Genomic DNA, 13626 nt, shown 5'->3' with positions numbered 1-13626 from the left:
CGCAAATTGAGACATTTCGCTGTATTTTACAGCAGAAAGTTTCATTAAAATTGACTTATCTTGAGATTGTGGTCATTTTCAGTGGTAATTGCTTGGTTTTGTGAAAATATTACCATTTTCATCACATCTACTCTGCACCACAACAACAAAAACTTTAAAGTGTTAATTTCAAGCTTATTAAGGCTCCAGCTTACCGGCCCACTCCAGATGAAATGGCCCTGTATGTGGCCTCTGAGTTAAAATGTGTTTGACACCCCTGGTTTCAAGATGATAATGAGATCCTGATAGTAGCCTGTTGTAAAAAAACACTCTGTGTACTTGTGGTTACAGCGCGCTGCTGACAAGTCGCATTAACGGGGCTCGTCCTTAACTTTCTGCAAAGAACCTTGAAAAAGGACTGGCGGCTCGTATTCCATTTCTTTTAGGTTTGGAGGAAGCTTTTTCAGAAGTTATGCCACCGAAAAATCCTAAAAGTGGACAAGAATTGTCGAAGGCACGAGGATGAAGTTAGGAGGAAGACGTAACTTCCCTCCAAGAGAAAGTGAAACAGCTTGATGGAACTGTAGAAATACTAAATAGTAAAATCCAAGACCAAGAAGACAAAGGAAGACTCTCCAGCTTGAGACTGGTTGGTCACCCTGAGACAATCCAAGGACCCGATATGTGCACCTTTTGTAAATCTGGTTTCCTAAAGTCTTCTCCTGGCGGTCAGCCTCTGATCTCCAGAGTCAGAGGGGTTTCTCCACAAGATGCAGGACTTCTCCACAAGGATCCCCACCACCTGGAAACTGAAAGTTATCTCTGAACTCTGTCTTACTTCTGCTCATGAGTTTCAACTGAACACCAGGTTGGTCTGAAAACTATGGCAGGGAGAAACTGACACCCTCATTTTGTCAGCACTTTTTTTTTTTCCACTTCTTCCTGTAGACATTTAATGAGACAACCTTAAAGTTAAACAGATAAATACTCTAAGATCTCTTGTTACTGCAGGAAGTGATTGCTACTTACACATTTAGATTTTCAGCAAAATAAAACATCAAAGGTGCTTTGATGTCATTCCAGCAAATAGTCAATAAGTAGAAGAATAAGTATTTTGTCTCAAATAATTGCAGATTAGGAGATTTGTTTACTCGCAGATTAAAACCACGCTGTCGGCCGTTCATCATGTCACCACTGTGAGTCTGTGGACGGTGACGTTGGCCGATTTGTGAAAAGCAAGAGATTCTCCAGCTGAAACAAAGACCAACAGAGCACGAGGCGAAGAACCAACTTGATTTCAAAATCAAGAGGCCGGTTGTCTGTGTTTTCTCCTCTTCTCCCTATACACCTCCGACTTCCACCACAACCCGGCCGCTGCCTCCTCCAGCAGTTCTCTGATGATGCAGCCATTGTTGGCTGTGTGTTGGAGGAACCATCTGGAGTAGAAGGAGGTCCTCACCAACATGGTGGACTGGACTGGTCAGAACCTCCTCCTCGTCAACACCAGTGAGACGATGATAGACTTCTGCTGGAAGGCGTCGATACGCTCCGCTGAATATCCAGGGTTTGGACATGGAGACTGTGGACTCCTCCAAATACCTGGATGTTCACCTCAACTCACCTCAACAAGAAACTCACCTGGACCACCAACACAGACGTCCTGGACAAGAAGGGCCAGAGACCTACTGAGGTCCTGCAGTCTGCAGGACCTCTACTACTGAGGTCCTTCAGTCTGCAGGACCTCTACTACTGAGGTCCTTCAGTCTCCAAGACCTCTACTACTGAGGTCCTTCAGTCTCCAAGATCTCTACTACTGAAGTCCTTCAGTCTGCAGGACCTCTACTACTGTGGTCCTTCAGTCTGCAGGACCTCTACTACTGAGGTCCTTCAGTCTCCAAGACCTCTACTACTGAGGTCCTTCAGTCTCCAAGACCTCTACTACTGAAGTCCTTCAGTCTGCAGGACCTCTACTACTGAGGTCCTTCAGTCTGCAGGACCTCTACTACTGAGGTCCTTCAGTCTCCAAGACCTCTACTACTGAGGTCCTTCAGTCTCCAAGACCTCTACTACTGAAGTCCTTCAGTCTGCAGGACCTCTACTACTGAGGTCCTTCAGTCTGTAGGACCTCTACTACTGAGGTCCTTCAGTCTGCAGGACCTCTACTACTGAGGTCCTTCAGTCTCCAAGACCTCTACTACTGAGGTCCTTCAGTCTCCAAGACCTCTACTACTGAAGTCCCTCAGCCTGCAGGACCTCTACTACTGAGGTCTTTCAGTCTCCAAGACCTCTACTACTGAGGTCCTTCAGTCTGCAGGACCTTGTTAAAGACATTCTTTGAAATGTGCATATATGCATATATATTTATCTAATTATCTATTTATATATACGTACTATCCTATTCCTTTATGTGCAACTATCCTGCTTGTCTTTGTTTGTTTAATGTTGAGCTGCTGTGACGACTGAATTTCCCCATGTGGGATTTATCATTTAATGTGTGGTTTTAATGTTTGTTTGTTAGTTTTATTTTAATGTTGTCTTTGCGGATAATCTTGTAATGTTGAGGGAGTGAGGGCTTTTGTGAATGTTGTTGTGTTGTGATGCTTTGTTCAACTTATTGCCGAAAAACAAAAAGCCCTCTGTGTGAAAAGTGTTGTTCTGCTGTGTCGTGCAGCGCCTGGGCACCTTTGGCCCCCTGCGGTGTGGAGAGATGTACGCATTGGACAAGCTGCTGAGAGAAGCTCGAGTCCTGGAGATCGTCCGGCGCCTGATCAAGGACGACCCGCGACGGCGCCGACAGCCCACTGAAGGTCAGCGCCGCCGTGTGCACACTCCTCTCCGTCACCCGGTACCTGGACGGAGCAATGCTGAGTGTCAGAACACAGAGCAACTCATTGATGTGGATCTCCTTCCAGACACGTTGAAATATTCAATAGATTCATACAAAAAAGAAAAAAATCTATTTATAGTGGTATGAATTTATCTAGATACAGTTTATATACACACATTCATTTACATATACACTCATATACACGTATATGTAAAGATGTCTTTTTAAATAGATAAATTATATTGTACACCAAAATGGATGGAGTGGCTTGCTTGGATTTATTTTGTTAAAAGATTTGATGAACTGACTTTGTTTTAAATGTAACAGTGAGAGGCCTCCTTAAAGATGGCATAATGATGAAAATACTGGATATTCCCCCCAGTGATTCCCCAGCTGAGCCGGACTGCCGGAGCAGCGACGCTGTGGCAGCAGAGTGTCGGTCTGCAGGGCAGCGTTTACTGCACCGCCGCAGAACGGCTCCTGGTCACCATGGCAACCGTCTACTGCAGAGCAGAGCCAGGTACCTGTGTGTGTGTGTGTGTGCGTGTGTGTGTGTGTGTGTGTGTGTGTGTTCAGGTGTTCATGTGTTTATGTGTGTGTGTGTGTCTCTCCAGTGTGTGTGTGTCTGGTGGAGCGGTTGCTGGATCAGAAGTTGCCCCTACGAGGCGACAACAGGAGCAATGTGACGGTGACGGTGTTCCAGCTGTGGAGCTACCTGGAGACCAACGGCGTCAGCGACATGGAAACACACATCACTGAGCTGGCAGAAGAAGGTGCACACACACACACACACACACACACACACACACACACACACACACACACACACACACACACACACACACACACACACACACACACACACACACACACCTCCCACCTCACACTGAAAATGCTGAACTTGTTGCTGAGGCTGTTTCCACGACAAACGGCGGCTGAGTGCCGTGCCCCTCTGCTGCAGTGCTGCTGGTGCAGAGCCTGTCGTCGTGCGACCAGGACCTGATCGTCCAGGCCCTGCGCCGTCCTGCGGAGTGCAGCCTGAGGAGAGACGCTCTCCACGCTGTGGCCAAGCTGCTGAAAGACCCACGAGGCAAAGTGTCTGCTTCGGCCAGCTCCGTCCTGAGGAGTCTGGCAGCGAAGCCCCGCCAGAGAGAGACAGTAAGAGTCTGTTCACCGTCTCTGTGTCTTCAGCTGCTCACTTCTGCTTTCATTGTGGGGATTACCTCCAGGGTTGGGAAGGGTACTTAAAGAAGGTTATCCCTTACAATTACAAGTTACCTGTAAAAAGGAAGCAGTAACTTACTCTAAGTACTAAGATAAAAAAGTAACGTACCAGAGGACTTTTAATTACTTTTGGATTAATTCATCAGCAAACATAAAAAATAAAGACAAGAAAGAATAGAAAGTGTCATCTGCTCAGTGTGCTAAGTAATCCCAGCTTTTATCTACTATACTTGTAACGAGATTACACATTTTGTTATGTACTGTAATGGATTACAGTTTCATTTTTTTTGTATTGTAAGGATTTCTTACCTCATAATAATCACTAGGTACCATTTATGTTGCGTTTTGGTAGTTCTCTGGTAGTAACTCAGTTACTGTAATAGAATCTAATATCTTTATCAATAGAACTCAGTCACTGTAGTAGAACCAGCATCTTCATCAAGGTAAACATCTATACAGAGCATCAGGATGAACTGATCTCAGGTTCTCACCCAGGTGGTTGGTACCACTTCCTTCACGTCTCTGAAGAAGGAGTTTGGTTGTTGTCCAGGCTGGAGAGAAGCTGCTGCTCCTGGAGCTGGTAGCTCCTCCTGCTACCTGTGGTTGGCTGAGTTCAGCAGGAGGAGGAGGAAAACATGCTGATGGTTCAGGAGGAGGAGAAGAAGACCATGTTGATGGTTCAGGAGGAGGAGAAGAAGAACATGCTGATGGTTCAGCAGGAGGAGAAGACCATGCTGATGGTTCAGGAGGAGGAGACCATGTTGATGGTTCAGGAGAAGAAGAAGAACATGTTGATGGTTCAGCAGGAGGAGGAGGAGAACAAGGGGATGGTTCAGGAGGAGGAGAAGAAGAACATGCTGATGGTTCAGGAGGAGAAGACGTTTGCCATGTTGATGGTTCAGGAGGAAAATAAGACCATGTTGATGGTTCAGGAGAAGGAGAAGAACATGTTGATGGTTCAGCAGGAGGAGGAGGAGAACATGTTGATGGTTCAGGAGGAGGAGAAGAAGAAGAAGAACATGCTGATGGTTCAGGAGGAGGAGGAGGAGAACATGTTGATGGTTCAGCAGGAGGAGGAGGAGAACATGTTGATGGTTCAGGAGGAGGAGAAGAAGAACATGCTGATGGTTCAGGAGGAGGAGAAGACCATGTTGATGGTTCAGGAGGAGGAGAAGAATATGTTGATGGTTCAGCAGGAGGAGAAGACCATGTTGATGGTTCAGGAGGAGGAGAAGAACATGTTGATGGTTCAGGAGGAGGAGAAGAAGAACATGCTGATGGTTCAGGAGGAGGAGAAGAACATGTTGATGGTTCAGGAGGAGGAGGAGAAGACCATGTTGATGGGTCAGGAGGAGGAGAAGAAGATGTTGATGGTTCAGGAGGAGGAGAAGATGATGTTGATGGTTCAGGAGGAGAAGAAGAACATGTTGATGGTTCAGGAGGAGAAGAACCATGTTGATGGTTCAGGAGGAGAAGAAGAACATGTTGATGGTTCAGGAGGAGGAGGAGAAGACCATGTTGATGGTTCAGGAGGAGAAGAAGAACATGTTGATGGTTCAGGAGAAGAAGAAGAAGAACAAGTTGATGGTTCAGGAGGAGAAGAAGAAGAACATGTTGATGGTTCAGGAGAAGAAGAAGACCATGTTGATGGTTCAGGAGGAGGATAAGACCATGTTGATGGTTCAGGAGGAGAAGAAGAACATGTTGATGGTTCAGGAGAAGAAGAAGAAGAACAAGTTGATGGTTCAGGAGGAGAAGAAGAAGACCATGTTGATGGTTCAGGAGGAGAAGAAGACCATGTTGATGGTTCAGGAGAGTCTTCCTTTGCAGCCTCCTGGTTGTTCCCTTGTCCAGACCAGAGGATCTGGTTGCTCAGGTCTGTGCTGGTTTTCCTGCTTGTTGAGGAAAAAGCACAAAGAGGTTCTGTGAGGTGTCGTTTCCTGGTCTCGTCCTGGAGGAACCGGTTGGTCTTCCCTGGTTGATGGGAGATCAGACTCTGGGTGCTGGTCTCTGGTCTCTGGATCTGAGGGAAGGTCTGACCCTGGTGGTCGGTCAGAAGAGGAGGTGAGGAGTTGAGGTCTGTGGTTGCAGACCTCTGGGGTCTGCTGCTTTCAGCAACCCTCCTCCTCCGTTGAAGAGGAGGAGCAAAGCTCTTTGAGAGAATCCCTCCAAAAGGCTTTTGGTGAGGTGGGGGATTCCAAGGTGTGGAATCCTGGGAGCCTCCACCAATCGGTGACTGGCTGAGTGCATGGGGGGCAGTCAGTCTCCTTTGAGCGGGGGGGGGGGGGGGGGGGGGGGGTCATGCATGGGGCTGCAGTGGCAACAGGACCCCCCTGCAGTGAGATGCTCAGGGACAAATGAAGATTGTTTTTCATTAGAAATGAACCGACTGTCTGTGGTCTTGTCAGATCCCAACTCTATCCTAATTACGTACATGTAGTCTGTTCAGGCTCCTGCATCCTCCCTGTTTCAACCCATAAGAACCAGCAGAAAGTTCAGCAGTGACTCAGCCAGCTGCTGAACAAAAAGCTTTTTCTGCAGGACTGTTCATACTCCCATAAGAAGCTGCAGAACTAGCAGACCACGCCCCCTCACGGCAGGCCCCGCCCCTCGCAGCAGCCACACGTCTGTGATGCGGCGTTTAAACTTTTCAACTACACAGTTTATTTCTGTCCTCCAGAGCTTTCAGAAACACATTTCTCTGAACTGTTCCAGTAATAAAGAGAGTTTTAGTCAGAGCGCCATGTTGGTTGGTTTGAACTCCAGGAGCTGACAGCTGTTCGTGATGCGTTCAGGTGCATCATGTAAAAGCCTGCACTCCAACATGTTAACGAGCTGCGGCGCTGAAGGAGCTATAGGAAAGAAATGAGGTCATTTTGTTGGTCAGGACCTTCATGCTGGACTTTCTTCTTGTTCTTACGGAGGATGAAGAGGCCTTAAGGGAGGATGAAGGAGCCTTTAGTCCCCAACCATGATTACATCTATGGTTTCATATCAGTAAACTTTAGAAATTCATTTGTGGACAGTTTGCTATTCTAAATATAATGACGAGGAACCGCAGTTCCAGACCCTCCTGGCAGCAGTGTTGGAGGTTATGCTGATGTGTTTTGTAGATTTACAGCAGAAGGCAGCCGACGACTTCAAAACTACCAGGAAGGAACTTTAATGTAATAAAGCCAATAATGTAAGAACAGAGAAAAAAACCTTTTCACAACCATCATTGAGGGTACTAAACCAGGCTCAGGGGAGAGACCTGCAGAACCAGACTCAGGGGAGAGACCTGCAGAACCAGGCACAGAGGAGAAACCTGCAGAACCAGGCGTAGAGGAGAGACCTGCAGAACCAGACCCAGAGAAGGAGAGACCTGCAGAACCAGACTCAGAGGAGGAGAAACCTGCAGAACCAGACTCAGAGGGGAAGAAACCTGCAGAACCAGGCTGAGAGGAGGAGAGACCTGCAGAACCAGGCTCAGAGGAGGGGACTACCTGCTGTTCCAGTTGGGTGACAGAAGGAGAGAAAAGCAGAGGACAGACTATGGAGGGATTCAAACCCTGTTTCCTCTTTATGTACATTGTACAACTATCTCAGCCACTTTACATATTTTGGAGAAGAAAACTTCACCAAACCAGCAAAAAAGCTTGTACTTCCAAGAAATGCAGCTTTATTTATGTATTATTAGTATTCCATTATTGGAAATGTGATTATGATAATGTTATTACATTGTTATTATATAATTGGCTTCATTACGCTGGAAAAGGTGAACGTTGTCAGGTGAGTCGCAGGTTTGGCGCTCTGGGTCCGTCTGCCTGTTACAGGGTTTGTTCCCTCTGGTCCTCCAGGCTCTGGTCAGCTGCTTGGAGCTGCTGGAGGACAACGACCTGGAGTCCAGAGTGTGTGGGTGCAAAGCCTTAGCCTCTCTAAAGGTACACACACACACACACACACACACACACACACACACACACACACACACACACACACACACACACACACACACACACACACACACACACACACACACACACACACACACACACATATAATAATATAATAACAAATAATAATAATAAATCTCTATTTAACTCTAAGCAGTGAAGAAAGTAACATCTTCATCTACCTGAAGTTTCCACATGATTTAGTTTTTTCCCGGGTGAAAAGAAATCAGCTACTTAATGAAGTTTTTGCAATGAAAGTGTTGGAATCGATCCTTCTATGGGCGACTGACCTTCAGCCTGTTCTTGTCCTTTGCAGTTGTTGCAGGCGTCAGAATAAGACAGCAAGACTGTGAAAGCTGTTTGAAGACATCCACTGATAATATCAGACATTTTCTTTACCATAACTTGAGAATACAAATCAATCTGATCAGTTTTACTCTTATCAATAGAGTTCTATCATGTTTGAATTTAAAGAGAGGTCTTGAGATCTATGTTAACACCTCAGGAGTAAAATCCTCCATTTGCAGATTTTTTTGTTTAAAAGCGTAAAAAAATAAGGAGTTTAGATTATGTAATTTAATCACGTTATCTGAACATCTATTAGAACGAGCCATTTCACAAAGACAAACTCAATATGCTCATTTTAATCAAACATATTTCTGATTTGTAAACTAAACCACTGCTTAGTAGATGTTTTGAGTGCAGAGGGAATCTGTCAGGACTTCAATTCCTCTGGCTGTTTTCCTCTTGTTGTTATTGATCCAGGCCAAAGAGAGCATCGATCAGCTGGTGTATCTCTGTCAGACGGACAAGGAGGAAGTCCGAGATGCTGCCAAACAAACGCTGCTGGTGCTCGGTAAGAACAGAAAGACGTGTGCGGTGTTCTTCCTGCCTCGGGGAGCCGCTGCTGTCCTCAACACCGCAGCTTCATTTAAAGGAAACAGTGTTTTTATAAGCACCTGGTGTTCATCAGGAATCACTTCACATTTATAAACCAACAGATATTTTAAACATGAAACTGCCCTGAATACAATGAAAGGTTTATCAAAGCTATTTACCCTTCTGCTTCTCTGACTTATCATAACTATTGTTTCACTCACATAACCATCAATCTAAATAACCACACAAACAATAGACATGGAAATAAACACTTTAAAAAGTAATTAGATATGTCAATGAACATGCACGTAAACAAGTGAAAAAACAAGTTACTAATCAGGTAAACAAGTAAATAAACAAGTTACTAAAATGTAGATAAACAAGTAAATGAGTAAATCAACAGGTTATTAATAATGGAACAAAAAAAGTAAATACAAGTACATGTGAAATGTAAATGAACACGTGAATAAATTGGTAAATAAACATGTAGATGAATGTGCAAATAAGCATGTACATAAACAAGTAAACAAACAAGTTGTTAAACAGGTAAACTGTAAACAACCAAGTAATTAAACACATTATTAAACATGTAAATAAATAAACCAATGAATCCACAAAGGATAAAGTGGTGTTGTAGATGAATATATAGGTAAACATATAAATAATCAGGTAAACAAACATATCAACAGGTAAGTACACAGGTATATTAACAAATAAAAGGACTGATCATGTCTGCTCATTTATTTCTTTGCCTTTTTTAAAAATGTACTGTAACAAAACGTTCTCTTGAACCCTCTACAAAATACTTTAATATGTTTGAATCCACACTTCTGTTCCTCACAGTGACTTGAAATACTTTCTTCCATAAAGTTTTTATGAACTAGGAGCTCACGTTTGGTAAGTTCTTAACCAAACTTTAACTACTTGATGACATTGATTAAAAAACTGTACCAGACTTTGCTTTTTAGAATTTGAGAAAATCCTGAAAACTTTTCTGAATGAAACTCGTTAAACCAGGACAAATGCAGCTGTTTTAGTTTAATTACTGTTAGTCGGTGCACATTAACATGAATCTTAATTATCAGACCCGAACACACTGAATGTTTCTCTCACTGACTCTGGAAACACATTATAGATGTATTTTAGTAGAATCAGGAGGGATTTAGAACTACATCCCTCTTGGACAAATTGTTTCCAGAGGATTAGTGTACAGTATCTCTCCATTCACTGTTCATTCACTGGTTCATTCACTGTTCATTCACTGGTTCATTCACTGGTTCATTCACTGGTTCATTCACTGGTTCATTCACTGTTCATTCACTGGTTCATTCACTGGTTCATTCACTGGTTCATTCACTGGTTCATTCACTGTTCATTCACTGGTTCATTCACTGTTCATTCACTGGTTCATTCACTGGTTCATTCACTGGTTGATCCTCTGTTTCTTCCAGGTGAGGAGGGGAAGATGGCCCACAGACATGTGGAGACGTCTCAGCACAGTTTACCGCGGCTCTTCGCTCCAGGAAGCATGGCCAGCACAGCTTTCTAATGCCACACTCTCTCCAAATATCCAATATTCACTCTTCCTCCAGAAAATCATTCAGGTTTCACCCTGGGAAAACATTAGTAAGCTACTAAACATGTGCTTTAAGTCTTTGCTCCGTGTTTATTAGTTTCATCCACTTCATTCCAGCAACTCTAAGCTGTGCACTTTTCTATTTTATTTTCTTTATAAGAGATGATAAATATTGTACAACACCGTGTGCTTGGTTTTTAACAGCTCAAAACTCTCTGTACTTTGACAAACACTCGTATTCTAATCCAGTGTCTGTAATCTGCAGCTCTACACCTCTGGAGTGAATCCATGAAGCTTTCACTAAATTATATATATATATATATATATATATTGTTATGTTAATTAACTGAAACTGTTCACTTTGCTTAAATAGAAACAAAAACCAGCTTAACTGACTCAACAAACGGCTCAAAACATGACAAATGAGAAAAGTGAAAACATTTAAGTAAGTAAACAAAAGTGGCTAAAACAAAGTGTTAAAAAGGGAAAACCACTAAAATACTGTAGCAAACACTGCTAAAGTCCAAATATTAAAAAGCATGAGTTGTTTTAAATGTAGACCAATTTTAGAAAATGTTTACATTTTATAAATGCAACACGAGAGCCAGTTTTTATAAGAATAGCAGAACTTGATCTGACTTTAGGAGCTGTTTTGTTCTGGGGCCCGAGCGTTTTGAAAAAGTGTTTTCAGGCTTCAGACACATTTTACTCGGTGCAAAGTGACAGAAGTTGATGATTAATTTCAAGGCTCGTTTATAAAGACATCTTTTCAAGTGAAAACACATCATTTTTGCATTTTAAAAAAGTTTTTTGTTTACATGGCAATGTTTTGAAAACAGTGTTTACATGGAAACGGCAGACACTGAAAATGAGGTAGTTTTAATGTACAGCCACTAGTGGGTGCTGTGGGTGCACACACAGACGGGCGCAGAGAACGATCCGCTCTGAAAATTAACAATTGGACCAAGTCGGATTGTTATTACGGTGACTGTCAAAATAAAAGTACCAAGTGGATTGGGAGTCATGACATGATGGAGGAAACATTGTTCTGGTTGTCTCTACTGAGCATGTGCAGAACTACTATTTACTACGGCCGTGGTGTGCATGCGCTGTAGCAGGGTTTCAGAAAAGTTGCATTTCCCACGTTCCAAAACGGCGTTTTCAAAGAGTTGCGTCTTCAGTGGCTCTGAGCACCGTTGTCATGTAAACAGAAACTCTAAATGCAACAACAGCTTTCCGTTTGCCCTTCAAGCCGTCATCCAATCAGGCTGGTTTCGTCCTTCCATAGTTTGACAGCAGTGAAAGTCGCAGTAACATGAAATTAAACCAGAAGAAACACTGAAAAGCTCTGGTGGCTAAAGAAGCCACACTGAGAATGACCAATGACTGAAGTCCAGCTCTTGGGAAGCTGCAGACATCTTGGCCGTTGATCCAGATGACACAGAGCGAGTGCAGTGGTTCACTTCCTCTACAAACCCTCCGCTTACCAGAAGAGCAGCAAGTTGAAAGGAAGTGATTCCCCCCCTATGCTGGCTGCTTGAAGTACGGCTGACATGCAGGGTTCACACTGCAAACATCCAGAGGCCACATAATACTTTTTTTAAACCTGTAAATCTCTCAGACGTGGAGTTTAAATCGCTTCTTCTTCCTCCTCGCTCGCTGTGAAATAACCTCTGATCTTCACTTTACTTTGGCCGCTGATGAAGAGGAAGTCTTCCTCACACTGTAGTGAGATGTGACTGCAGATTCACTGACTGACATCCATTGAATGTAATTATACTCCAGTGATTGTACTTGGTTGTTCAAACTTTGTTTCCTGCCTCGGACCCCCCGCTGAGGGCCGATGAATCCAGGTCCATCAGGTCACGTTAAACAATCTGAGTGTTCAGAAGAAGTTTTCTCTTCATGTGGAGATCAAACGGGAAAAAAACATTACTGTTCCTGTCACTACGACTTAGTAACTCATTACTGCAAGATTTGTGATTATTCTGTGAGCACTTTATGTTGATATCTTTATTTCTATTTGCTCATAATTATGAGATACTACGTAGTAGTTCTGGGACAGAATCTTTCTCTATCTTTTTTCATTTCTTTTCCAGTCTGAAGCAGGATTTAGCATATTTGTTTCTTTTCACTTGATATTTAAATCAGAAACCTGCAATATCAGATTACATGAGATGGTGAAAAAAAGCTTGTTTTGAAGTCTGAAATAGCATATATTGAAGAATTGTAATAATTGTATACAGAGCATATTCTGATGATTTACAGACCAAAGTTGATGAAAATGCCAAAACGGAGCGGCTCCCGGTGGCTTCAGCTGCTTCGGCCCGGTGGCTTCAGCTGCTTCGGCCCGGTGGCTTCAGCTGCTTCGCTTGTTTTGTAATCCTGTTTCACGTCCGACGCTGTGGCCTTGTAAACTTCTCACTGGAAGGACCAGATCCGTGTGGCAGATGACCACTGGACAGAGGTTTTTTATGTACAATAAATAAACAGCGAGTGCCTTAAAACGTCCGCGGCGGCTGCTTCTCACAGCATGAACACATTTAGTATTTCGGCATTTTTATGCATACTTTTTGTACGTGACCGCAAATGTCACTTGAAAAAACACCAACAAACCTTGAATATTTAAAAAGAAAGAAGCTATTTAAACATGTTTGGGCAACTTTGGGAAGAACAAATGTTCCTGCAGAATATCAGAGGGTCTCGCAGTGGAAGAGCAGGAGTTGTCAATATCAAAGAAAATAGATTTTTAAAATATATTCCTTAAGATGAGTGAAGACAACTCAACACTGAGGTCCTCATTCTGCCATGAGAGACAGAAAAGTAGCATTATCCTCAAAGCCAGGGGGAGTTTGTAAGAACAAGCATGATCCTACCGTGTTTTGGACATTCCCTGGATTTGGAGCCAGAAGGTTTCATTAAATAGGACTAAGATTGTAGGAATTTTCCACAGTAATTGTTTGGTTTTGTGAAAATGTCAATCAGGACGTTCAAACACACTTTAGTTCAGGGTCCACAAACAATCCAACTCCATCTTGAGCTGGTAAAGACTGGTAAAATAGTGACATCATAACCTTTAACTCTAAACGTTGGAGTTTTTTCTTTGTTGTGGTGCAGAGTATACGTGATGAAAATAAACCTTTTTTCATTATTGGCCTCAGACGTGTGGGAATCATCACACATCTGTGAACAGATTTACACAAACC

At 43.3% G+C, this 13626-nt stretch overlaps 1 protein-coding gene across 2 annotated transcripts in view; it reads left to right on the top strand.

Moving 5' to 3' along the window:
* ripor1 (RHO family interacting cell polarization regulator 1) overlaps positions 1–10603 on the top strand; it is a 102785-nt gene extending 92182 nt beyond the window's left edge. For both annotated transcript variants that reach the window (XM_080476068.1, XM_080476067.1), the window contains exons 18-24: positions 2651–2786; positions 3189–3326; positions 3421–3579; positions 3768–3964; positions 7870–7953; positions 8731–8821; positions 10296–10603. In XM_080476068.1, the coding sequence (XP_080332194.1) occupies positions 2651–2786; positions 3189–3326; positions 3421–3579; positions 3768–3964; positions 7870–7953; positions 8731–8821; positions 10296–10393 (903 nt within the window). In that variant the 3' untranslated portion in view covers positions 10394–10603. The remainder of the gene's footprint in view (positions 1–2650; positions 2787–3188; positions 3327–3420; positions 3580–3767; positions 3965–7869; positions 7954–8730; positions 8822–10295) is intronic.
* The last annotated feature ends 3023 nt before the right edge of the window (positions 10604–13626 follow it).

Source organism: Lipophrys pholis (genome assembly GCF_963383615.2).
Source record: "Lipophrys pholis genome assembly, chromosome: 11".
Classification (NCBI taxonomy): domain Eukaryota; kingdom Metazoa; phylum Chordata; class Actinopteri; order Blenniiformes; family Blenniidae; genus Lipophrys; species Lipophrys pholis.
The sequence above is the reverse complement of the archived record's forward strand: the minus strand, read 5'-3'. Positions and strand labels throughout refer to the sequence as shown.